The sequence below is a fragment of the Balaenoptera ricei genome, chromosome 7 (genome assembly GCF_028023285.1).
Source record: "Balaenoptera ricei isolate mBalRic1 chromosome 7, mBalRic1.hap2, whole genome shotgun sequence".
Classification (NCBI taxonomy): Eukaryota; Metazoa; Chordata; class Mammalia; order Artiodactyla; family Balaenopteridae; genus Balaenoptera; species Balaenoptera ricei.
This window is the reverse complement of record NC_082645.1, coordinates 96,402,794-96,430,709: the sequence shown is the minus strand read 5'-3', so window position 1 is coordinate 96,430,709 and position 27,916 is coordinate 96,402,794. Positions and strand designations below refer to the sequence as shown.

Here is a 27,916-nt window from a genome sequence, read left to right as displayed (position 1 = left end):
CTACCAATGTAGACGTGTTTAGTTTAATGCCTGCCATATTCTAAGAATCAGTCAGTGTTAGCTGAGGTTGTTGTCAGTGTTCGTATTCCCAGCATGTACTCCACCTGAGCTGGCATGGCAAGGACATGGGAGTTGCTACAGGGCAGAGTAAGAGGATCCTTTTCAACCCATGCAGTATCCCTCTACCATCTTCAAACTTCATGGGACTTCATCCAGTTTATCTTTGTCACTGCTGTTTCTAATAACTGTCTTCCTCCTTAATCGCATCACACTCTGATTGAAGGAGTGATTTTATTTTGAAGGAATTTACCAGAGAATGTGATTCTAATGAGATCTTCTGGTAAGAAAATCCTATTTCAATGACTGTGATGTGGAGAAACCTATTGTGAGCGATACATAGAATTCAACACTCTAATTCAGGGTGTGAGAGTAGGACTAAGATGGCAGTCATAATTAATGATTTGAAAGTGTGCATTTGTACGATGATGTTTCATAGTTACAAAACAACCATACAAATGTATTTTGATGGTTTGGTGAGGAGGTGGATGCTTCTGTTTTTATTTCTTTTGATCATGGTCCGGTGGCTAGGGGAAACAATAGAGATTATCATCTGGTTTCCTGAATTTATTTCTCATTATTTTGAAGAAAATACTTTTTTACGGACAAATAGTATTGAGGTTCAGGATAGTCACCTCCTGAGGCTTTGTGTATAGACTGTCAAAGATCTTTTGGAGTTTTTGAGGCTTTGCTTGTACTGTAGAATGTGACTTTAGAGTCTTAAGTTCCTTGGTGAATATTAGTTCCCTACTGGTAGAGTATATATTTCTTAAATATATTTACATTTGGACAATATCTAGTTAAGGGAATCATTATCCACCTAAATTACAAAAATCAAAAGCACAGACTTATTCTCAGTTTACTCTCTTCTTCATTGTTCAGTCATTTACCAAGGATGGTTATTTTATTTTATAAATGTACCCTGAAATTGTTCTCTCCCTAGTTCCTTCTGGCCTAGTTTAGTTGAAGATTCAGACATTCATGCATGTAGGAGCTGGATGATTATCATAACCAATAAAAGCAGAACTCCTGAAAAGTGATAGTAAGTGGTAGGACCCTGGCAAACTGGGGACCAGATGCCCTTAATGGAGTATAGCCAGTAACCAGCTAAAGAGGATGTTTGAAACTTGCTCAGTGTGGGAACAAAAAAAAAAGAAAAATGGATACAACTCATGGATGGTCAATTTACAACCTTTATTTCACTCTCATCACTTTTCTTCTGTAATGTGGCAGACTCCTGACTTTAGCTATATTTGTGTGCAATCCATCCTCTCTACTGGCACCAGGTGATGTTTTCAAGGCTCCAATGATAATTGTGTCACTCTCCTTTTTAAAAAAAACTCCCGCATCACCACATTGAATGCTGCATACAATGTGAAGTTCAAATTCTCTATCATGACATATCAGGGGCCCCTCTTGCATCTAGCCTCTTCTTACCTTTTCAGGCTCACCACTCACCATATACATAATGCTTCAGAAATACAGAATTATATACCTTTGTCCAAGTACACTATGCTATTGATGGCCCTGTGCTTGTTCTCTCTAACTGCAATTTTTCCCTCATCTTGTCCAACTGGTGGACATCCATCCTTCAAACCATACTTGGAAATCAGTACCTCTCTGAAGCCTCCCCTCTCATGCACACTTGCTAAGCTATACTACAGATGGTCCTCAAAATGCAGCCCTCCTTAAATGCCTTACATGCATCACTGATCCGTTCAAGTTTATACGCCACATGTGCCCACTTTACTAATGAGCGTCTGTCCTCCTTTAATGCACAGATCTTCTCTGACTCTCTTTTGTCTTTCTGATGTCTAGCACAGTGATTGGCATACAGTATGTGTTCTGTAATTATGTGTGGATCTGAATATTAACTTGTTGCCAATACTCTTTACATATTCTGTTATGAAGATGGTAAGAAAGAGAATGGTGACTGTTTTTTGTGGACACTTCCTACAGGGACAAAATTATTGAACATACTTTATCTCCAAGGCAATAAGTCTATTTTTTAATCTTTTAAAGCATGCAAGGGCTATTTGTTTTCACTTTATTCTAAAAATTTCCAGTTTGGCGTAATCAAAGAGAAAACACTGCTTAGGAAAGAGGGAAAGAACCCCATAAATCCCAGTTGTGGGTTGATACCAGAAAACACTAATACATATGATGTCACCCAACTGCTGACTGATTGCACCATATCAGGCAGTATCTCCACTGGTTGTGTTTAACGGGCATTTATATAGTACTTGGCTCATGATGCTGTTTGAAGCAATATTCTCTTTCCACTACACTGGGTAGACGGTTCATAATTTTTTGACCTCTGTGATTTGTGTCTCTGTTTACCACAGCTTTTGTTTTGATATCAGAAACCGTTAATCCTTCAAAGTCCTGCAGTTGTAATGTTAACTGCCAGCATCATTGATTTGCAATTGGCATGAGAGCATACTTCAACTGTTTTATAACACTTCTGACTTGTTTTTTTACCACTGAAATCCTCAAATATAGAATTTTCCCTAACTCTTCAACAAAAAATATGTTCACTCAAACAAAGGATGTTCATTCTAATCTGGGCCTCTGAGTTCATTTCCTTGGTTTTACATCAACCTTTTAGTTAAGGCTAGTGGTTCATGACTCTTGGTTTCTCTATTGATGAAATACAATTAATAATTATTGTTTCTATGGATTATTTTTTATTTGCATATATTTTAATATATATGTTATGTATATGTATAACACATATGTATACATGTGTATATGTACATATACGTGTAGATGTGTGTGTGTATGTTGGGGGAAGAGTCAGTTATATCTCTTGTTGGTGATCAGCAATATATTTTATTTTTAATTACAGTACATGTTTTATGAAGAAAACATATTAAAGGCTAACTTAAGGGTCATTATAAATAATGTAGTTTTACTTGTGGATTCTCACAATGACTACTAATGTCATCAAAGCTATTTTTTAAATTATAGGCTTTTAATGCCCCTAGGGCAAACTTCATTTTTTTCCATAATTAATAAGAATAATATGATTCTTCAGACTTGATAGAACCTATAAAGGTGAATTTGCCTCCATTAAACCTTCATTTGAAATACTTTTGAAAAGTATGGAGAGCTGCATTTGTTTGGAGCGGGTGTATGGGGGAAGATGACATGAAACAGAAGTTATTGAGGAGAAAACAATTAAGAATATGTGGGTCAGTCCAAGTACATGTTAGCTTATCTACTAAGACACGTGCATACCTCACTAATGAAAGTGTTTGCAAAAGAATATAAAGTATCTGGGAAAAAATGATCAAACATTTAGCTCATATGCAGGTAATTCATTCTGCTTTACAGAGCTTTAGTGGGAAAAAGGCCAAAAGCTATTTGTGGTTTGCTTTTTTAATTCCACATTTTCCATAATTTTGAAAATATTCTCAGATTCTGCCATTACTTAGAGAAATCAAGCACTTGCAACTGATTGCTAGGAAACACCTTTTTTGACAGTACAAAAGCAGAGGCATTAACTGACTCTCTGGGGAATTTGGTGTTTTTCAGGGAATGATGTACCTGGAAGAAAGACGGCTTGTTCATCGGGATTTGGCAGCCCGTAATGTCTTAGTGAAATCTCCAAACCATGTAAAAATCACGGATTTTGGACTAGCCAGGCTCTTGGAAGGTGATGAAAAAGAGTATAATGCTGATGGAGGAAAGGTGGGTGTCTTTTTGAGAGCAATATTACTTGAAAATATAGTATAATACCCTTTTATCTCCTTATATGTTATAGGAAGAAATCAATAAACCTGAGGTTTAAGAGATTATAAAATCCCAATTCCACCATTTGCCTTCTCTCCCACCCAGGGTTATAAATATATATTTATATACACATACATACATACATATATATATACATATATATGTACATATGGAAACATACACACACATATATATACAATATATAATATACAGGATGTATTACCTACTTCCATTTCTCAAAAGTAGCTAAAATAAGACAATGTGTGTCTGGACCCAAGTTATCTTTATGTCAGTTCCAGTGTTAGAGAGTTGGTGGCTCCCTAGGAACTCTAGAGATTACACTTTAATCCAGGGCCATAGAAATTGTTTCATTAATCCTAATAATTTAAGACTATTACAGAGAGATCAGAGAGATACAACTTCTTTCTCATAGACTAGAGAGAAGTTTCAATGCGACCAGGAACCATAACTATTGGAAAGTTGGTCATCCTATTTCACGTCCAATCCTCCTACACCAGAAGCAACAGATTCCTCTTATCTGGCTCTATTTTTTTTTTTTTTTTTTTAGTTTTCATTGTAGCATATGACTTACCAATTTATTTATTTATTTATTTTAACATCTTTATTGGAGTATAATTGCTTTACAATGGTGTGTTTGTTTCTGCTGTATAACAAAGTGAATCAGCTATACGTATACATATATACCCATATCTCCTCCCTCTTGCGTCTCCCTCCCACCCTCCCTATCCCACCCCTCTAGGTGGACACAGAGCCCTGAGCTGATCTCCCTGTGCTATGTGGCTGCTTTCCACTAGCTATCTATTTTACATTTGGTACTGTATATATGTCCATGCCAATCTCTCACTTCATCCCAGCTTGCCCTTCCCCCTTCCCCCGTGTCCTCAAATCCACTCTCTACATCTGCGTCTTTATTCCTGTCCTGCCCCTAAGTTCTTCAGGACCAATTTTTTTTTTTTTTTAGATTCCAAATATGTGTCAGCATATGGTATTTGTTTTTCTTTTTCTGACTTACTTCACTCTGTATGACAGTCACTAGGTCCATCCACCTCATGATAAATAACTCAATTTCGTTTATTTTTATGGCTGAGTAATATTCCATTGTATATATGTGCCACATCTTCTTTATCCATTCATCTGTCTATGGACACTAAGGTTTCTTCCATGTCCTGGCTATTGTAAATAGAGCTGTAATGAACATTGGGGTACATGACTCTTTTTCAATTATTGTTTTCTCAGGGTATATGCCCAGTACTGGGATTACTGGGTTGTATGGTAGTTCTATTTTTAGTTTTTAAAGGAACCTCACTAGTGTTCTCTATAGTGGCTGTATCAATTTATATTCCCACCAACAGTGCAAGAGGGTTCCCTTTACTCCACACCCTCTCCAGCATTTCTTGTTTGCAGATTTTTTGATGATGGCTATTCTGACCAGTGTGAGGTGATACCTTATTGTAGTTTTGATTGGCATTTCTCTAATGATTAGTGATGTTGAGTATCCTTTCATGTGTTTGTTTGCACTCTGTATATCTTCTTTGGAGAAATGTCTATTTAGGTCTTCTGCCCATTTTTGGATTGGGTTTTTTGTTTTTTTGTTATTGAGCTGCATGAGCTGCTTGTAAGTTTTGGAGATTAATCCTTTGTCAGTTGCTTCATTTGCAAATATTTTCTCCCATTCTGAGGGTTGTCTTTTCGTCTTGGTTATAGTTTCCTTTTCTGTGCAAGAGCTTTTAAGTTTCATTAGGTCCCATTTGTTTATTTTTGTTTTTATTTCCATTTCTCTAGGAGGTGGGTCAAAAGGATCTTGCTGTGATTTCTGTCAGAGAGTGTTCTGCCTATATTTTCCTCTAAGAGTTTTATAGTGTCTGGCCTTACATTTAGGTCTTTAATCCATTTTGAGTTTATTTTTGTGTATGGTGGCAGGGAGTATTCTAATTTCATTCTTTTTCATGTAGGTGTCCAGTTTTCCCAGCACCACTTATTGAAGAGGCTGTCTTTTCTCCATTGTATATTTCTTCCTCCTTTATCAAAGATAAGGTGACCATATGTGTGTGGGTTTATCTCTGGGCTTTCTATCTTGTTCCACTGATCTCTATTTCTGTTTTTGTGCAAGTACCATACTGTCTTGATTAATGTAGCTTTGTAGTATAGTCTGAAAGCAGGGAGCTTGATTCCTCCAGCTCCGTTTTTCTTTCGCAAGTTTGCTTTGGCTATTCAGGGTCTTTGTGTTTCCATACAAATTGTGAAATTTTTTGTTCTAGTTCTCTGAAAAATGCCATTGGTAGTTTGATAGGGATTGCATTGAATCTGTAGATTGCTTTGGGTAGTATAGTCATTTTCACAATGTTGATTCTTCCAATTCAAGAACATGGTATATCTCTCCATCAGTTTCTATCATCTTTAATTTATTTCATCAGTGTCTTATAATTTTCTGCATACAGGTATTTTGTCTCCTTAGGTAGGTTTATTCCTAGGTGTTTTATTCTTTGTGTTGCAATGGGAAATGAGAGTCTTCCCTTAATTTCTCTTTCAGATTTTTCATCATTAGTGTAGAGGAATGAAAGAGATTTCTGTGCATTAATTTTGTATCCTGCTACTTTACCAAATTCATTGATTAGCTCTACTAGTCTTCTGGTAGCATCTTTAGGATTCTCTATGTATAGTATCATGTATAGTATCATCTGAAAACAGTGACAGTTTTACTTCTTTTCTGATTTGGATTCCTTTTATTTCTTTTTCTTCTCTGCTGTGGCTAAAACTTCTAAAACTATGTTGAATGATAATGGTGAGAGTGGACAACCTTGTCTTGTTCCTGATCTTAGTGGAAATGGTTTCAGTTTTTCACCATTGAGAGTGATGTTGGCTGTGAGTTGGTCATATATGGCTTTATTATGTTGATGTAATTTCCCTCTATCCCTACTTTCTGGAGGGTTTTTATCATAAATGGGTGTTGAATCTGTCGATAGCTTTTTCTGCATCTATTGAGAGGATCATATGGTTTTTCTCCTTCAATTTGTTAACATGGTGTATCACATTGATTGATTTGCGTATATTGAAGAATCCTTGCATTCCTGGGATAAACCCCACTTGATCATGGTGTATGATCCTTTTAATGTGCTGTTGGATTCTGTTTGCTAGTATTTTGTTGAGGGTTTTTGCATCTATGTTCATCAGTGATATTGGTCTGTAGTTTCCTTTTTTTTGTGACATCTTTGTCTGGTTTGGTATCAGGGTGATAGTAGCCTCATAGAATGAGTTTTGGAGTGTTCCTCTCTTTCCTATATTTTGGAAGAGTTTGAGAAGGATAGGTGTTAGCTCTTCTCTAAGTGTTTCATAGAATTCACCTGTGAAGCCATCTGGTCCTGGGCTTTTTTTGTTCGATGATTTTTAATCACAGTTTTAATTTCAGTGCTTCTGAATGGTCTGTTTATATTTTCTATTTCTTCCTGGTTCTGTCTCAGAACATTGTGCTTTTCTAAGAATTTGTCCATTTCCTCCAGGTCCTCCATTTTATTGGCATATGGTTGCTTGTAGTAACCTCTCATGACCCTTTGTATTTCTGCAGTGTCAGTTGTTACTTCTCCTTTTTCATTTCTAACTCTGTTGATTTGAGTCTTCTCCCTTTTTTTCTTGATGAGTCTGGCTAATGGTTTATCAACTTTGTTTATATTCTCAGAGAATCAGCTTTTAGTTTTATTGATCTTTGCTCTCATTTCCTTCATTTCCTTTTCATTTATTTCTGATCTGATCTTTATGATTTCTTTCCTTCTGCTAACATTGGATATTGTTTATTCTTCTTTCTCTAATTGCTTTAGGTGTAAGGTTAGGTTGTTTATTTGAGATGTTTCTTGCTTCTTAAGGTAGGATTGTATTGCTATAAACTTCCCTCTGAGAACTGCTTTTACTGCATTCCCATAGGTTTTGGGTCATCGTGTTTTCATTGTCATTTGTTTCTAGGTATTTTTTGTTTTCCTCTTTGATTTCTTCAGTGATCTCTTGATTATTTTGTAGTGTATTGGTTAGCCTCCATGTGTTTGTATTTTTTACATATTTTTTTCCTGTAATTGATATGTAGTCTTATAGCATTGTGGTCAGAAAAGATACTAGATAAAATTTCAATTTTCTTAAATTTACCAAGGCTTGACTTGTGACACAAGATATGATCTATCCTGAAGAATGTTCTGTGAGCACTTGAGAAGAAAGTATATTCTGTTGTTTTTGGATGGAATGTCCTATAAATATCAATTAAGTCCATCTTATTTAATTTATCATTTAAGGCTTGTGTCTCCTTATTTATTTTCGTTTTGGATGATCAGTCCATTGGTGAAAGTGGGGTGTTAAACTCCCCTTCTATGATTGTGTTACTGTCGTTTTCCCCTTTTATGGCTGTTAGCATTTGTCTTATGTATTGAGGTGCTCCTATGTTGGGTGCATAAATATTTACAACTGTTACATCTTCTTCTTGGTTTGGTCCCATGATAATTATATAATGTCCTTCTTTGTCTCTTGTAATAGTCTTTATTTTAAAGTCTATTCTGTTTTATATGAGAATTGCTACTCCAGCTTTCTTATGATTTCTGTTTGCATTGAATATCTTTTTCCATTGCCTCACTTTCAGTCTGTATGTGTCCCTAGGTCTGAAGTTGGTCTCTTGTAGACAGCATATATATGTGTCTTGTTTTTGTATCCATTCAGCCAGTCTATGTCTTTTGGTTGGAGCATTTAATCCATTTATATTTAAGGTAATTATCAATATGTATGTTCCTGTTACCATTTTCTTAATTGTTTTGGGTTTGTTATTGTAGGTCTTTTCCTTCTCTTGTGTTTCCTGCCTAGAGAAGTTCCTTTAGCATTTGTTGTAAAGCTGGTTTGATGGTGATGTATTCTCTTAGCTTTTGCTTGTCTGTAAAGGTTTTAATTTCTCCATTGAACCTGAATTAGATTTGTGCTGGGTAGAGTAATCTTTGTTGTAGGTTTTTCCCTTTCATCACTTTAAATATGTCCTGCCACTCCCTTCTGGCTTGCAGAGTTTCTGCTGAAAGATCAGCTGTTAACCTTGTGGGGATTCCCTTGTATGTTATTCGTTGCTTTTCCCTTGCTGCTTTTATTTTTTCTTTATATTTAATTTTTGATAGTTTGATTAATATGTGTCTTGGCGTGTTTCTCCTTGGATTTATCCTGTATGGGACTGTCTGTGCTTCCTGTACTTGATTGACTATTTCCTTTCCTACATTAGGGAAGTTTTCAACTTTAATCTCTTCAAAATTTTCTCAGTCCCGTTTTTTTTTTCTCTTCTTCTTCTGGGACCCCAATAATTCAAATGTTGGTGCGTTTAGTATTGTCCCAGAGGTCTCTGAGACTGTCCTCAATTCTTTTCATTCTTTTCTCTTTATTCTGTTCTGTGGTAGTTATTTCCATTATTTTATCTTCCAGGTCACTTATCCCTTCTTCTGCCTCAATTATTCTGCTATTGATTCCTTCTAGAGAATTTTTAATTTCATTTATTGTGCTGTTCATCATTGTTTGTTTGCTCTTTAGTTCTTCTAGGTCCTTGTTAAACGTTTCTTGTATTTTCTCCATTCTATTTCCAAGATTTTCGATCATCTTTACAATCATTACTCTGAATTCTTTTTCAGGTAGACTGCCAATTTCCTCTTCATTTGTTTGGTCTGGTGGGTTTTTACCTTGCTCCTTCATCTGCTGCGTATTTCTCTGTCTTCTCATTTTGCTTAACTTACTGCATTTGGGGTCTCCTTTTCACAGGCTGCATCTTAGTAGTTCCCGTTGTTTTTGGTGTCTGCCCCCCATTGGTAAGGTTGGTTCAGTGGGTTGTGTGAGCTTCCTGGTGGAGGGGGCTAATGCCTGTGTTCTGGTGGATGAGGCTGGGTGTTTTCTTTCTGTGGGGCAGGACCGTGTTTGGTGGTGTGTTTTGGGGTGTCTGTGAACTTAGTATGATTTTAGGCAGCCTCTCTGCTAATGGGTGGGGCTGTGTTCCTGTCTTGCTAGTTGTTTGGCATGGGGTGTCCAGCACTGCAGCTTGCTCGTCGTTGAGTTGAGCTGGGTGTTAGCATTGAGATGGAGATCTCTGGGAGAGCTTTCGCCATTTGACATTACATGGGGCCAGGAGGTCTCTGGTGGACCAATGTCCTGAACTCGGCTCTCCCACCTGAGAGGCTCAGGTCTGGCACCTGGCTGGAGCACCAAGACCCTGTCAGCCACACTGCTCAGAAGAAAAGAGAGACAAAAAAGAAAGAAAGGAAAAAATAAAATAAAGTTATTAAAATAAAAAATATAAAAATTAAAAAGTAATATTAAAAGGAAAGAAAGGAGAGAGCAACCAAACCAATAAACAAATCTATTAATGATGACAAGCACTAAAAACTATGCAAAAAAAAAAAAAAAAATGGACAGACAGAATCCTGAATAAATGGTAAAAGCAAAGCTGTATAGACAAAATCACACAAAGAAGCATACACATACACACTCACAAAAAGAGAAATAGGAAAAAAAAAAATATATATATATATATATATATACAGTAAAAAAAAAAAGGGAGAGAGCAACCAAATCAATAAACAAATCTACCAATGATAATAAGCTCTAAATACTAAACCAAGATAAACATAAAACCAGAAACAAATTATACGCAAAAAGCTAACCCCAAGTCTACAGTTGCTCCCAAAATCCACTGCCTCAATTTTGGTGTGATCATTGTCTATTCAGGCATTCCACAGATGCAGGGTACATCAAGTTGATTGTGGAGATTTAATCTGATGCTCCTGAGGCTGCTGGAGAGATTTCCCTTTTTCTTCTTTGTTCACACATCTCCTGGCGGTCAGCTTTGGATTTGGCTCCACCTCTGCATGTAGGTCACCTGAGGGCATCAGTTCCCCACCCAGACAGGAGGGCGTTAAAGGAGCAGTTGATAAGGGGGCTCTGGCTCACTCAGGCCAGGGGGGCAGGACAGGTACAGAATGCGGGGTGAGCCTAAGGTGGCAGAGGCCCACATGACATTGCACCAGCCTGAGGTATGCCGTGTGTTCTCCCAGGGAACTTGTCCCTGGATTGCGAGACCCTGGCAGTGGTGGGCTGCACAGGCTCCCAGGAGGGGTGGTGTGGATAGTGACCTGTGCTTGCACATAGGCTTCTTGGTGGCTGCACCAGCAGCCTGAGCATCTCATGCCCGTCTCTGGTGTCTGAGCTGATAACCGCAGCTCGCGCCCATCTCTGGAGCTTGTTTAGGCGGTGCTCTGACTCCCCTCTCCTCGCACACCCCGAAACAATGGTCTCTTGCCTCTTAGGCAGTTCCAGACTTTTTCCCGGACTCCCTCCTGGCTAGCTGTGGTGCACTAGCCCCCTTCAGGCTGTGTTCGTGCAGCCAACCCCAGTCCTCTCCCTGGGATCTGACCTCCGAAGCCCATGCCTCAGCTCTCAGCCCTCTGAGGCTGGTGAGTGCTGGTCGGCACTGATCCTGTATGCGGGAATCTCTCTGCTTTGCCCTCTGCACCCCTGTTGCTGTGCTTTCCTCCGTGGCTCTGAAGCTTCCCCCCCCCAGAACACCCTGTCTCCACCAGTGAAGGGGCTTCCTAGTGTGTGGAAACATTTCCTCCTTCACAGCTCCCTCCCACTGGTGCAGGTCCCATCCCTATTCTTTGTCTCTGTGTTTTCTTTTTTCTTTTGCCCTACCCAGGTACATGGGGAGCTTCTTGCCTTTTAGGAAGTTTGAGATCTTCTTTCCACGTTCAGTAGGTGTTCTCTAGGAGCTGTTCCATTGTAGATGTATTTCTGATGTATTCGTGGGGAGGAAGGTGATCTCCATGTCTTACTCCTCTGCCATCTTGAAGGTCCCCCACGAATTTATTTATTATCTGACTCCCTCCACTAGAATGTAAGCTGCTATATCCCAGGGATCTGTGCAGTGCCACTGCCTCTTCTAACTTTTCTGACTCTCCATCCTCAGGCCCTGCCTGACAACTGTGTTCCTGCCTCCCTCACCCACCGTGTGGTCTCAATCCATGCCTTAGTTCCAGCTCTTGTCTTTCTTCATTAACTTGCTGTTTTTGGTAACCATCGAGGATATCTCCTCTTCCTCTGGAGGTCCTTCTAGCTTGACCTGGAGGAATTTTGATCAGGAGAGGCCAAATGAAATAAGCAAATGCAGCCTTAACCTGTGGTGACCTATAAGCTTATGCTAACAAAAAAAAATTAATTCATATATCGTATCAATATATTTATTATGTGCCTTATTCATCAAGAGCCATCCAAATACACATTATGAATATTTTTCAGTGATAGTCTTCCAAATGTTTCACACTGATTTTTGTACTAAACTCTTATATAACTATATATAGTCAAGTCTTATCACAAAGCAAAAGAACACAAAATTTATTTTTTTAAAAACTTCAGTTTTGTAGTATTCCATGGCTTTTCCTTGATTTTATTAGCCTATTTTGCTTGTTTACTACAAATTGCAGCAGTTTGAGACCACGGCTTTGAAATTCACTACAGGATTGCGCAGAAGTAGAAGTCTATAAATCACATGACTTCACTTGTCTTGAGAACATACAGCTTTAAGATTTGTCTAAAGCAAGATTCATTAGAGCTTTAAATGCCTAGTAACAATTAAGTCTTTATTGAGCCACCTGTGATTTAAACTTACTTCTTTAACAGTGTCCGTAGTCCATAAAGTGTGCTAACTCCTTGCCCATAGGGAAATTACTTTCAATGTGTCTTCTGTTCCCTTTCACTGAATACCATGATTCTGTCACAGAGTTACCTTGGTGTCACCTTGGTGAGCAGCCAACCTCATGATTTCAAAGGCCTATTTAGTTTTAAGGTTTCAGCTGCTAAGTAGAAATGTTTATCTTTATTCCATAGAATCTAATTATATTCCCAGCTATATAATGCTGCCCTTCGTAGCTGAAAATCATTCTGCTGAACCATCAGCAGCAGGGTATGTGAGTTGAGTTGCTTTTCTTGCAGAGATGATGGATTTGTACTGATCTTCTCATATCCTTTTATATAATTTCTATTTTGAAAATGGTACATATTTTCAATACTGGCTAACCAAGACAAGGAAGATCATTTGTGGCTGGGGAACAAAGCAAGGCTAACTTTGGAATTCATTATTTTGGGTGTTTTAGTGACCAAATTATCTGAGAGGAGAAGGGAGGGGCCAAGTGTAGAAAGAGTCCTTTTTACCAGTGGCTGGAAATTTTTCTGAGGGTGAAAAAGCATTTACTGAAAATGTAGAGAATCTCATTTGGGGGGAAAAAAACATAATATGACCACATTTTTAGAAGTACATGTATTAGATGTTTAGAATTGATATTGTAAGTCATAATGTTAAATAGTAACTCAATTACTGAATATTAATTAAAACTATAGAAAGTGATACTTATTTTATTATTTTACTTTTCATTGTTTATGAAACTTTTAAAAATAAATATATCTTCATGTTAATTCATTTGAAGCTTAAATTTCATTTCATTTGTTCCCTGTATTGAAAATAACACATTTCTATTTCTATTTTCTAGGCATACAATCAAAAAATACAATTGAGGCGAGTCCAGAGACTCATATTGAGGAAATATAGAAATGACTTTTTATATGACTATAAACCTTTCATTTCTTATTTCTCTATAGATGCCAATTAAATGGATGGCTTTGGAGTGTATACACTATAGAAAATTCACCCATCAGAGTGACGTTTGGAGCTATGGTAAATCATTCTTCCTTGTGACATAAGGCTTTTAAAGCAAAAAAAATATTAGGTTTCTTGGGTCTCTAAAATGTACTATATTAACGTCTTGGTTGAGTTGTCTACCATAACCTTTTATTTTGATAGCAACTTGTCTGATCATTTTGACAAAAAACAAAACAACACAAACAAAAAAAACCCCAGCAATTTTAGATTAGGGACATTTTCATAGAATCTCATGGCCTTCAGTTTCAACAACTCTTTTAAAACATAACTCTAAATGCAATGTATGTTTAAAACAAATTTTTTTCTTATGGGAATCTATGTTCTATAGTAAAAAAAAAATAGAGATTATTGTTAGAACAAAGAACAGTTATTGAAATCAGTAGGATGAGAGTAGTAAATGTGAGGGGAGAGGTAAGAGAGATGATTTCTAATTACAGCTTTAATTTTAATTTATAAACTACTTTTGGAGTAAACAGATATATTAGAGAATTATAATATGAACTGGAAATAGAGATTTGAAAATTTAGAACATTTATTTAATTGCATTTAACTCAGTTTTTGAGATGAGCTTTTTAGCCTCTGTCTGGCTATTTACAACTTATGTCCACCTAAGTATTAGTAAGAATAAATCAACACCTTTTCTAAGTTTAAATATACCATATAAAACTAGCACTTCTTACAAATAAAAAGCACTGTGATTCTTTAAATAATACGGTGGTGGTGAGACTTGAAAGCATGATATGACTTATTTTGCTCAAATTTAAGCTTAGTTTATTTATTTTTCTTTTAGAAAGAAAATTAAGTCATTAAGTCACTAAAGAACTTATACTTCTTATCTAGAACAGTATTAATTATCTTTAAAATAATAAGACATTTCTATAGGATAGTTTTTCCTTCCACACATGTAAACCATAGGAGGTATTAAAATTTCCACAAAGGCCTCATGTATTCTACTCAGTTTAGCAGTAGAGTGTTGTGTGTTTGAGATTTAGGCAAGTATAGAGGAATACTTGACAAAGCTTAGTTCAACTGTCAGGACTAAATAAAAAACAAATATGTCATATATATTATTATTTTTATTCTATATATCATATACATTATAAATATGAGATAGATGTTTATAGAATATGATATACATTAGCATGTACATAAGCATTTATATATTATATGGTATAGATTAGCATATATATTATATGATATAGAGAGATTTACATATTTTATAAGATAGATTTAAATAATATCATATATATATTTTTCTTTTTCTTTTCTTTCCCTTTTTCTTTCCTACTTATATTTCCCTGAACTAAACGTGGCAATCTGAAAATTTTAACTGACCTCTAGAATAAGTAACTATATATACACATTAAAGTAAACGTTGGCAGGGCAATCACATTTTTAATAGTAAAATTTATCTTTTAGAGAAAATCCTGTTTTAAGGCTATAATGTTCATGTTGACTTGCAACATCTCAGAAGCAGTTCAGTAAAAATAGATAGATAGATAGATGATGATAGATGATAGATAGATAGATAGATAGATGATAGATAGATAGAATGCTAGGGTAAACTCTGTTTTGAAACATAGCCCAGTTCATCAACCCATATCCATAAGGCATTTTAAGATTTTTATGATATATCATAGTTGGTTGCAAAGGCATAAAAGGCAGAGAAAGATACATAATCTTGTTTACAGTGAATCTTTGTGGAACATTGCCACTGGGTGCATCTTTATTTTTATAAAAATAAATATGCATTGAATATGGTTTATATCTTCAAATGATAGAATTGTAAGTTTTGAAGATGTTTCTAATTTAGCTTTCTTGAGATTGTTCTTCTATATGAAGCCATCTCTGTTTGACTCTACTTATCATCACCTCTGCAAAGATATAGTTGGAATATTATTGGCAGAAGTGGGGGATTTGATTTTTCTGCTTCAGTTTTTGTATATATGTGTTTCTGTTTATTGTATTTTCTATTAATTTGTAGTTGCTTTGTATCTTGCTTATATTAGAAGTTCTGATAGAGATGTGAGAGCATCTATTCTTTTATAACTGCAAACATAAGTTAATAAAATGTTCTCATTAAATACATATTCTATAAATATGACTGACTGAATATAAATAGACAGTAATCTACTTCTTAACTTGTTCCAGCCTGCCTCATGGACACTGAGTTTTAATCATCAGTTCTATGAATCATTCTTTAGTATGCAAAATCAAGTAGGGTTTTATAAAGATCAAACAGTGAAATTGTGTCACTAGTTACATGTTTATATTATACCTAAGAATCATAAGATGTAAATATTAACTAAAAAAATCAGATAATCGTTAATGATACTATTATGAAGGATAATTTGAAGTTTACATATACTTTTATACTTTAAGCTTTGCATTTTTATTATCAGTCAATGATAACTCTTATGAGCTAAAAATTACTTCTGTTTGAATGAATAATTCATTACAGATGGCAGTGGAAAAGAAAACATAGACATAATTAGTTTTATATTAAAAGATACTTGTATATGCATCAATCAAAATTCACTTGCTAATACTATTGTGCCCACATAGCTATTTCTGAACTAACAACCTTTATCCTTAAGAAAACTATAACTTTTAAATTATATAATTATTAGATTATAAAGAAGAGATCTGTATTGTGTATGTTATTGCTCAAATCAGAATCATTATTCTTATCAAAGTTGGCTATTTGCATGCTAGTATTTAGAGTATTTGCTTTTACTGAGGAAATCAGTGTTCTAGTGATTCAAGAAACCGTTCTTATTGTCTAAGGAATAGACTATTATTGATTCACTTCAATTTTGGAAAGCTCACTTTACATGTATTTTATCTTACATATGGATCACTCTTCAGTCAGTCTCTCATATGTGCTAAAGAAATGAATCTGTTTTATTCCACTTGTTCTCTTTGTGTTAGTTAAAAAAAAAAAGCACAATTATTTACTATAACATAAGTAATCATTCTGGAACCCCAGTTTGGCCTTTAGGGCTTTTAATAGTAAAGATGCTAATCTCAAAATTAGTCAATATCAGATTTTACCTAATCATATTTATTTGGTACTGAGTACCCATGTGTATAGTAAATAAATTGTTTTATAGGCTCTAATGTGGTGAAACAAATTGGGTCAACAATCATTAGCATTACTTATAAGTAGAAATGGGGAACAGATTCTGTCCACTCTGAAATTGTCTCTGCTACCCATTAAAAATTTCAATGACAATGATATAAGAAAATTAAATTTCCCACAAAGATTTTGTCATTGGGCTTCTCATGTGGACATAGGAATCTGAAGAGCCTTTCTTTAGACTATTTCTAATTACCCTCTAAGAAGTGTTCTTTTGCCACTGGCATATTGCTGGTTTCTTCAAAGTATATTGTTAATATGCTTATGTAAGAATTTGATCTCCCATTTAGGAGTCACTATATGGGAACTGATGACCTTTGGAGGAAAACCCTATGATGGAATTCCAACCAGAGAAATCCCCGATTTGTTAGAGAAAGGAGAACGTTTGCCCCAGCCTCCCATCTGCACTATTGATGTTTATATGGTCATGGTCAAATGTAAGATTGCAAAATTATGTTGTCATCCTCATCATCATTCTTAGTAATTAATCAACCTGCACAATTTTTCTGTATATTGAAAAATATAAAAGTTTAAATATAATTGTGAAAAGGAGCGTGTAAACCCCTGTGTTTGCTGTGATTCTTGTTAATATGAAGCAATATCATGCTTTCATGCTATGAAGTCAACGTTGTATGATTCTTACCCTTCTTATTTATTTCACTTTGATTCTTATCATTTCCATGACAATGAAACTGTTTCTCATAAAGAGATGTAATTAATCACAGTAATGCTAATACTCTTTACAGGAAAAAAGCAGACTAAATAAATGATCTACACATAAAGAAAAAATCTTGAAACTAATAGTTTAAAAAAATGAATTAAATGGAAATAGGTTTACCAGTTTCAGTCAACAGAAAATTAGCAAGACAGAATGGGAAGTGGAAAGACATGAATCTACATTGAACTACAAAGATTATGAATGTTTACTTTCTTTCAATTTGATAATTTGTTTACAACTAACTCTCTTACTTTTCTTTCTCCCTTCTATGCCGCAGACACATATGTGTTATAAATGTATTTTGGAAGCCTAGACTCTTAATTTAAATAGAATTAGGGAAGTCTCTGGAGTTTCTGACTTAATTTAAATGAGATTAGCATTCAGCAATCTTTCTTGTGTAATGTGAGGTTTTCCCCTTTTGATTTACACAGGGTTAGCAAAGAAACAAACTGGTGAAGGTGAATAAGCATCTTCTTAATAAGAGACTTTGGACAGGTCTACTCAGATTTATACTCGTGACATGTGTGATACATTCTGACAGTGAGGGAAGAAATTTAAAATGTGCTTTTCACTTCAGGTCAGCATGCCCTTTTCTCTAAAAGTGTAGTTCTGTTTACTCAATATTTAGTTAGGAAGAAACTGATACCTCACTGAGAATTTAACCTTTTCTGGTTCCAATAGAGTTCCAGAAACATTGATTTTCTCATTAACATCTTGGTATCAACAGCATTTTTTTTTTTTTTTTTAGTGATTACATATAAAATACAGAGCATTTGAGCTTTGTTAGGAGAGAAAAATATCAAATAATTTTAATGATACATAAAATGACACCCAAAGACTTCCCATAACAAGAATAAAAATTGAACTCGCAGAAAGGAGGAAACAAGTTTTATAGCTTTATTGGGTCAAACATTGTTTGGTAGTCAGCTATGGAGGTTTAAAAACATACATGTATTACATAATTTGATCCCATAACTAGCATGAGATGATTTATATACTTCATTTAGATACTCTGATGAATAATAAAAAATCAGGAAAACATCTTGCCTAATAGCGATTTTTACCTCACTTTTAGGAGTTTTAATATCTAAGAAAAGGGTCATTTGGCAATAAAATCAAGGAAAGCTTGGTGCCTTTATTCTTGTCATTTCATCAGTTAAACAGAGCCTGGGAGTTAAGGCTCTTAATACATAACTTGATAAATTGCTGATAGTATTTTATGCTGGAAAGGCTAGTACTAAGATAAGCTAATCACTATTTCTGAACAAACATTACCAATCACTTTGCGTTAGTTTTTTCCCCACCAGGAAAAAAGTAGCATAAGAAAGTTGCTTTCAATTCCTTTTTTCACCTTTTTGCCAGTATACAGCATTGTAACCAAAGTTTTTATTCCATGTCACTCCTGATATAAAATGATAAATTATATTCCAATCACCTTTTCTATACCCATCAAAGAAAAATTTTTTTTTTATTTTTAAATTCTCTTCACACCTACAGAAAAAAGATCTGAGATTCTGTAAGTTCCCATGGTTAGCCTAGGTTATATTTTCTATGATGAAAAATTAATTTTAAATTATATCAACAAAATAAAAAGCTTGTGTTGTTCTATAATATGTTACATTTAATTATGAATGTCAGCAAACTTATTGAGATAGAATCTCATCTATTGGATTGTTTGTTTCATTAGCTTTCTTTGTTTTTCAAATCATTTTTATTTAAATGATATTTTTCAAACTTAGTCTTTATTTTCATAAAATTATGGATATAGTGACTCTTTTATTGCATGTGAATTTCTAGGTTGGATGATTGATGCTGACAGTAGACCTAAATTTAAGGAACTGGCTGCTGAATTTTCGAGGATGGCTCGAGACCCTCAAAGATACCTAGTTATTCAGGTTTGTACATTTGACTTAGATTTTTGAGAATATCCCAATGACAAACCCACTACAAAACAGTAGTAATATCTGGACTTTGGAACTATGGATATCACCATTCACAAATCAATTAATTAGCTAAGCAAAATATCATGTGAAATGACTTTTACTTGATGTCAGAACCACTTCTAAGCATCTTCCCTTCGTACTCAAGTGCCTCTACTGTTGAACTGCCAGATAATTATGATTATTCATGTACATAAAAAGGCCTTTATCCTCAGACAAACCTTGTAGTACTCTGCTAGTCATGTTCATTGTTATAATCGTCTCTTCTTGGAATAAAAGGAAGATGGATTTTTGTTTTAATCGTGTCCATGTTTGAAGGCAGTGAACTAAAAGTTTCAATATATTGACATATAATATCCTAGAAAAATATTTTAAAATATGTTTCTTTTTCTTTTGAGAGGTATGCAATATTCAAGTAATAACTCAGATTCAGGTGAATTAATGTACATAAATAAAATAATAAACCAAAAGAACATTTTATATGTAACACTAGAAAAAAATGTATTTGATCATTTAAAAGTTGTAATATATTTCTTTATGATTATTTTACCTAAACCATAAACAAGTGGACCTTGGATAACACTGAGTTAAGATTCCTCAATAAAACAAGGTAGTGTTTATCTTCATATCAATAGTCTGACATGAAGATAAAAGTCAGATTTTAGCAGATAATGATTTCTAGCTAACTTTTCCCTAATTAATTTTAATTTTAAAAAGTTTACAAAAATATCACAAAACAAATTTTAAAATTCTATTTAAGAAATAGATGAGGTAAGAGTGTAACTATTGTTTTGGTGTTTCTCCCACCCCCTTTATGTTATTTGCCCCCAGTGCTGTGATTTTGAATGTTATCACTTTAACAATATTATGCTATAGAGCAAACCATGGATCCTATGTATCCTAATAGCTCTACACTATCAAACCAACCAAGTATAATAAAGATTGATAAGTCAATTGCTCTTTCTTTATTATATACTCTTAAAGTCACAGCTCAAACGCCATCTTGACAATGAAACCCACCATTATTCTCAGATCTGAAATGGTTTATGCCTCTCTCAGAATAGCCAGAGCATTCTGCTTTATTCATCTCTAATGGCATTTATCACATTCTTCTTGTATTAAATGTTTTTATCTTACCGTGTCATATCTAAGTATGTTATAGGCTTCTATATGGCTGGTAATTGTGCTAAATAATTATTTTGTTCAATGAGTGCATGAATTTGCAACCATTTTGATATTACATAAATTTGCTACAAAGTTCACATATTTAAAATGAAGGAAAGAATCATTTCTGTGTGTATATCTGATGGGCAATTTTTTAGGGTGATGATCGTATGAAGCTTCCCAGTCCAAACGACAGCAAGTTCTTTCAGAATCTCTTGGATGAAGAGGATTTAGAAGATATGATGGATGCTGAGGAATATCTGGTCCCTCAGGCTTTCAACATCCCACCTCCCATCTATACTTCCAGAGCAAGAATCGACTCAAATAGGGTAAGAAGTAATTACATACCACTTCTCATATTATTTCTGAGAAACAAAGTCATGGAAATACATTGTAAGTACTAAAATTACCAAATAAATTATGTAGCTCAAATCAGTGTGATTCCTAAATTAAAAGCAAGTTATACCAACAAAAGATATGGCAAGCTTGCCATATATAGTTAATTTTGGAAGGTAAGCATGGGCAATACAACATGCACTCTGAAATATCTTCAAGATTTCAAAAGGAGAAACTTTTCTTCATCTTAAGTCAGTTAAAAAAAAACCTTAATTTTTGAAAATCTACAATCAATTCAAACTAATAAATCTGTACGTGTTTGTATATAAATGAAAATTCTTCCCAAGATAGGCTCTCTACATTTTTTCTCAATAAAATGACATGACGTGTTAGTCAAGAGACAATACAAATACAACTCTTTTTTACTCATTTAGGAGACATTAAATATCTTCTGGCAAGTTGAAGTAGAAACAGAAGAGTGTGCAATCCTTTGGACTAAGTCATTCATATTGGGAGGGCTTCTGAATAATTTCTAAGATGCAGATTTAACTTTTGAAAGAAGCTTCTGAAAGGAGTTTCCATTTCATTTTAAATATTAAGCCCACTCTATATGAATACCATTCTTTCTCTGAAAACTGTCAATCCATGTATTCATTCATTTGTTTATTTTTGAAAATTCATTCATCGTTCATTCAACATTTATTTATTTATTTATTTACTTTTTGATAGAGTCAGCATTTATTAAGTGCCTAATGTATTCCAGGCCCTTCTTCTTTTTTTTTTTTTTTAATAGATCTTTATTGGAATATAATTGCTTCACAATACTGTGTTAGTTTCTGTTGTACAACAAAGGGAATCAGCCATATGCATACATATATCCACATATCCCCTCCATCTTGAGCCTCCCTCCCATGCTCCCTATCCCACCTTTCTAGGTCATCACAAAGCACTAAGCTGATCTCCCTGTGCTATGCGGCTGCTTCCAACTAGGTAACTATTTTATATTCGGTAGTGTATATGTGTCGATGCTACTCTCACTTGGCCCTAGCCTCGCCCTCCCCCACCATGTCCTCAAGTCCATTCTCTATGTCTACGTCTTTATTCCTGCCCTGCCACTAGGTTCATCAGTACCATTTTTTTTTTTTTTTTTAGATTCTGTATATATGTGTTAGCATACGGTATTTGTTATTCTCTTTCTGGCTTACTTCACTCTGTATGACAGACTCTAGGTCCATCCACCTCAATGCAAATAACTCAATTTCGTTTCTTTTTATGGCTGAGTAATATTCCATTGTATATATGTGCCACATCTGCTTTATCCATTCATCTGTCGATGGACATTTAGGTTGGTTCCATGTCCTGGCTAATGTAAATAGTGCTTCAGTGAACATTGGGGTGCATGTCTCTTTTTTGAATTATGGTTTTCTCAGGGTATATGCCCAGTAGTGGGATTGCTGGGTCATATGGTAGTTCTATTTTTAGTTTTTTAAGGAACCTCCATACTGTTCTCCATAGTGGCTGTATCAATTTACATTCCCACCAACAGTGCAGGAGGGTTCCTTTTTCACCACACCCTTTCCAGCATTTATTGTTTCTAGATTTTTTGGTAATGGCCATTCTGACCAGTGTGAGGTGATACCTCATTGTAGTTTTGATTTGCATTTCTCTAATGATTAGTGATGTTGAGCATCTTTTCATGTACCTCTTGGCCATCTAAATGTCTTCTTTGGTGAAATGTCTATTTAGGTCTTCTGCCCATTTTTTAATTGAATTGTTTGTTTTTTTTAAATATTGAGTTCCATGAGCTATTTGTATATTTTGGAGATTAATCATTTGTCTGTTGTTTCATTTGTAACAATAAGTTGTTTCACTTATTCCCAGCCTTGTCAATAAGTGGTACTGGGAAAACTGGACAGCTACATGTAAAAGAATGAAATTAGAGCACTACATAACACCATACACAAAAATAACCTCCAAATGGATTAAAGGCCTAAATGTAAGACCAGACACTATAAAACTCTTAGAGGAAAACATAGGAAAAACACTCTTTGACATAAACCCCAGCAAGATCTTTTTTGACCCACCTCCTAGAATAATGAAAATAAAAACAAAAGTAAACAAATGAGACCTAATTAAACTTAAAACCTTTTGCACAGCAAAGGAAACCATAAACATTCAACATTCATTGAGTACCTCTGCATGTAAGCCATTATTAGACACTTGAGATTCAAAAATTTTGGCATAACTACTACTTTCAAGATGTACCAAGTTTAACAAAAGACTCACGAAGATACAAAGACAGAGTGTAGCATGATAGTGTTATAATCAAGTATTCATTAGCCATTATGGAGCATAGAGAAGCCTGTAATCAATTTCTTCAATTGAAAAGACATAAACGTGTTGCTTAATTTTTTCTAGAAAGCAATTCTTTTCTCTTGGTCTCCTCCTCCCTCTAAGAACATTGTCGTAGCTCATGGAACAAACAGCATCCTCTTTGTCTTGACCATCGGCATAAGAAAACTTTCAATTTACTGCTCATTCTCTAAAACAAAGTAATTTGCTTTGTTTCAAACTGACAGCAATGATAAACCTAGTGTTTACTATGTGTCAACACATATATATTGTCTCTTAATCCTTATAACAATCCCATGAGGTTCTATTATCATTATTTCCATTTTACAAATGAAGAAACTTGTCACAAAGTTAAGTGACTTGAATGGTGTCACACGGCCAATGGAAGAGCCAGATCAGTCTGTCTGTACTACACATACTATTGCTTCACAGTGATTAGAACATGTTATTTTCAATATGGTTGTTTTTCTTGGCATCAACCTCAACCTCTGAGATACATGTTGTTTGGGAAACTCCCTAGGTTTTTTCTTGTAAAATGCATCTCCCAACCTGCCCTATACTTTTTGCCCACCTACCCCCGTTTAGAAGGTCTGGTATAGAAAGAGACAAAGATAGAGACCTCAAATAATTTCTCATTCATATGAAAAATATGTCTTGTAGCTCAGTGGAGAGGAGGTAGAACTAAAAATTTTAAAAATTATATCAACTGATAGATATTGAGAATCAGTGTTTTGTTTATGGCAAGGCAAAACATCTTTAAGGTGTATAAAAGAGGCACCATTTTCTTCTCTGTACACTTAGCAAAATGGTCAAATCATACCTTTGACATTTATAATTTTATGTGACAAATTCATTACCTTTATTAAAACAGGGAAATTTCAAGAAAATAGTTTCCTTCCTTAACATGAAATGTTATAAAGGCCAAGGGATTGAATCTTTTCCTGTTTATAAGGATTCTCAAATTCTAGCTTTTCTGTTCATCTTAATTTATGCTCAGTGCAAGGAATTCATAGTAAAAGTTTGAGTTAACTGAATGGAATTAGTAAGACAAAGTAGAAACCACATGAGGAACTATTTGGCCTTTAGTCATCATTTCTTATTCCACGTTATTATTTAAACAATGTTATCTGTATATTTCTTTTTACTTTTTCAGGTCTTTGTTAAAGGAATTGTTCTGAAATATCATTTTATTTTCAGGCATTAAAAAGCCTTATTATTCATCTATAGTTTTCTATTTTTTTCTGTCTGGCTTTATGTAACTTGTACGGTAATTTCTAGTATGTGCAAATGCTGTTTTCCCCCCTTCTTTCCTATAAAGCTAATTTGTATTATTTTATAGTTAGAAAATGTTACTTCAATTTTAGGTTCTGTGACCAACTTACGTGGTAAGGGAACATTTTAAAGTGAATTTTAATCAAAGGAGTTTTGAGCATATTTGTTGGACTTTGAAACCAAAAAGTAATTCAGTTTTTATATATAGACTCCCCTGCTCACTAGCTGAAAGGCTTAAAGTTCTGAATATCTTTACAACTTTGCTTCCTCATTTGTAAAATAAACACAATAGTACATATATGATTGTTAGGCAATTAACTTAAAAAAATTGCAGAGTATCTGAAATGCTAGGCAAATCAATACTTAGTCCCTTCTTTTAGAATCACCCAAATTTCATTTTTACTTGTTTCCTTGTCAATATTGTAAACAATTATATTCTTTTATAAAGTTTTCTACACATTGTCTATGAAAAACATGTTGATGCAATCACTGCTTGACAAGCAAATTATTTCTGTTGATGTCTTCTTATAGAAAATAAGTTATGGAAGTTATTTTTATTATGCTTTTCATTATTTCAAATTCTATATATATTTTGATAAATTATAACCTTAAAGCAGTGAGTCAACTAAAAATACAATGTTGACTTTTATCTAGAAAGTTGATAGATACAAAAGCAAGTAATGCTAGAAAACATTCATCTAACTTATATCTATTGTTGTTATTATTGTTAGATATCCTTTTAATATTGTCTCAAAAACTTTACCAAAATAATATACCAAAAGCACTTACTGTAACATGATGTAGAATAGGAAAACGTGAGAAGCTATCTAAACTGCAAACTTCAGTTCTCTGTATCTGTAAAATGGGGACAAAAAAATTCCTCACAGAATATTGTGATGGTTGACTTTCTAATATATCTAAGCATGTTGTCCATTGATGGATGTAGTGGGTGTTCAATTGTGTTGAAATAAATAAGACCAACTATTTATTCAGAGCTATTTATTCAGGGCTATTTATTCAGAGCTTACTATAACAAGGGAGTCAACCACTGTCACTTGTGTTTTGGGAGAGACTCAAGGGCAGACGGAGGAATGGGTAACATTTACAGTGGAGAAAAAGGAAGGCTTCAGGAATGCCCTGATTGGAGGCTATTGGCATAGGGAATCTAAAAGAGGGCTAACTAGAAGCAGAGCATCCTATGGGTTAAGTGTACATATTTGGCTTTCTCTGGTTGGCTCCAAGTTGAAAGTGGTGACAAAAATTAGGGAAGCTGCTAGTTATTAATCAAATCCTGGTCATTTAGGGCCAATTGTTAACAGAAGTTATTGTTTAGCTTCCTGGATTGCTACTAAAGGTAACAATGAGGCTTCCTGCAAGTCTGATTTACAAGTCAACTGCATTCCTGGGCTGTTTATTTTAGCTATGGTTTTCTGGGCAGGTTGCTGTAAGTGTGAATTAGACTACTGATTTCATATATGATCCAGCCATTGTCTGTTTATATATTCAGTCTATCAAGAGGTTTTAGGTTCCCTTGCTGCCTTTCTTTTCTCTTGACATATTTATTTAAATGCATACTGCCTTACATTTTCAACTAAGTGTTTAGTACGATTTTGGAATTTCTGCACGGATTTTTTTTCTGTTAATATGGATACGTTTTGTCTCTTTCTTTTGAGTTACCCAGATTTATGTTTGTTTAGTATAATGAGCTGTATATTAAACGCAACAGCAATGAATAAGAATGGCTAATACATTGATGTGGCTAAAGATATTTTAGCTTTAATGATATTAGAAAGTTGAATTTAATGTAAAAGCTTCAGTGCATTTTTATAGATGAGGACATGTTTCAATTGTTGCAGGATCATTCAGTCATTTGTGGTGAGTAGTTTTAAAGATTAAGTGTACTACCTCTTTCAGAAAACATCAACAAACACATCAAGTATCCAGGCCAGGGGAAGACAGAGCAACTGTCTTCCTCTGTAGCTGCTCCACATTGGTAGAGCGGGTGATCCACAATGGATCTATCATTACAATTTAAAGTTTTCTCCGCTTCTTTCCAATCTGCTAAGAAATAACTCTATTAACAGATTTGCATTTTTCCTCCTCTTTGTCCTTTCCCTTCTAGGATGGGTATATAAATGAATTGAAAAACTGGACAAAGTATGGGCAGGAAAAGTGAAGGGTGAAGAAAAAAAAAGGGGTTTAGTATTACACAAATTTGATCAACTTCTAAATAATTGAATATAGGCTGAATATTTGACTGCTCAGAAAATATAATTCTATATACTTTATTTTATACCTCTATCACTTTGCCATCAGTTAAGATTTCATAACTTTGATAAAGATATTTTAGCAAGGGTTTTAACATATATTGTAATGATCTTTGAGATTTTTACTAATCTACAGGAAAGAAAGAAAGAAAGAAAGAAAGAGAGGAAGGAAGGAAGGAAGAAGGAAAGAGAAATATAAGACACCTTTGGCCTCCCCTGTAGGATTTATGATCTTGTGCTATGTATGCTTCCTAATGATGCATAAACTAGTAGAAATTCAAGCAAAATGAGAATGCAGAAACAGTGATGTCATTCTTAATAATGACATTTGAAGCTATGAAAGTTTCAATTGGGTTTGTCTTTACAATTTAGTAAATCAAAACCTTGACTTATTTTATGAAATTAAAAACATAGTAATAGTAATATCAGCTGAAACTTGAGTTCTTACTATAACCTAAGTACTATACTAAGTGTTTTAAATTAACTATTTCACTTTAATTTCACAAAGCTCTATGAGGTAGGTAATAATATATGTCCCATTTTAAGAGTTAAGGAAATTAATATGTGGAGAGGTTAGATAATTTACAAATGATAAGAGGCAGAGCTATTAATTAAGAAAGTCTAGCTCTCAGTAGTCCCACATGGGAGCCATATTCCTAAAATAACAAAGAGGTTGCGGGAAGGAAGTTCCTTATTTCAAGTTGCTATTAAACTTCTTACAACTTATGAAACTAACACTTTTCATTTCCTTAATGATAATTGGATAAAAGAAACTAAGTTGGATGTCAGGAATCTCACATTCTAGGACTAACTCTTTGACACTTCAGCCTTGGTCATATTACTTAATCAGATTCAGTTTCTTTACTTCAATGATGAGAAGATTGAACTAGATCACTTAAAAGCTCCTTGTAATTTTAACTATCTTTTCAGAGGACGACTTTTCAAAATAATCATTTATTTTATGCATTCATATTATACTTTCTTCTAGAAAATATTTAATTGAAAAATGCCCCAAAACATTTTGGGTTACCTCTATACACAACTTTTTTTTCCTTTTGTGATTGATTATAGAAGAGAAAAACCTAAGGACACATGTTAAGGAAGCACCTCATAGCTAAATGATGTAGTGGGAAAATTTTGTGATGGTATAACAAGGTTACTCTGGTTGCAATTTACCAAGGATCAATATCAATTCTAACAACAGCTGCTACT

The 27,916-nt window shown here is 34.4% G+C and overlaps 1 protein-coding gene across 2 annotated transcripts in view; it reads left to right on the top strand.

Annotated features, from left to right (window-relative positions):
- The window catches only part of ERBB4 (erb-b2 receptor tyrosine kinase 4), a 1,139,160-nt gene that overhangs the window by 1,077,785 nt on the left and 33,459 nt on the right, over positions 1-27,916 (top strand). For both annotated transcript variants that reach the window (XM_059928620.1, XM_059928621.1), the window contains exons 21-25: positions 3,595-3,750; positions 13,456-13,531; positions 16,946-17,092; positions 19,171-19,268; positions 20,636-20,806. In XM_059928620.1, the coding sequence (XP_059784603.1) occupies positions 3,595-3,750; positions 13,456-13,531; positions 16,946-17,092; positions 19,171-19,268; positions 20,636-20,806 (648 nt within the window). The remainder of the gene's footprint in view (positions 1-3,594; positions 3,751-13,455; positions 13,532-16,945; positions 17,093-19,170; positions 19,269-20,635; positions 20,807-27,916) is intronic.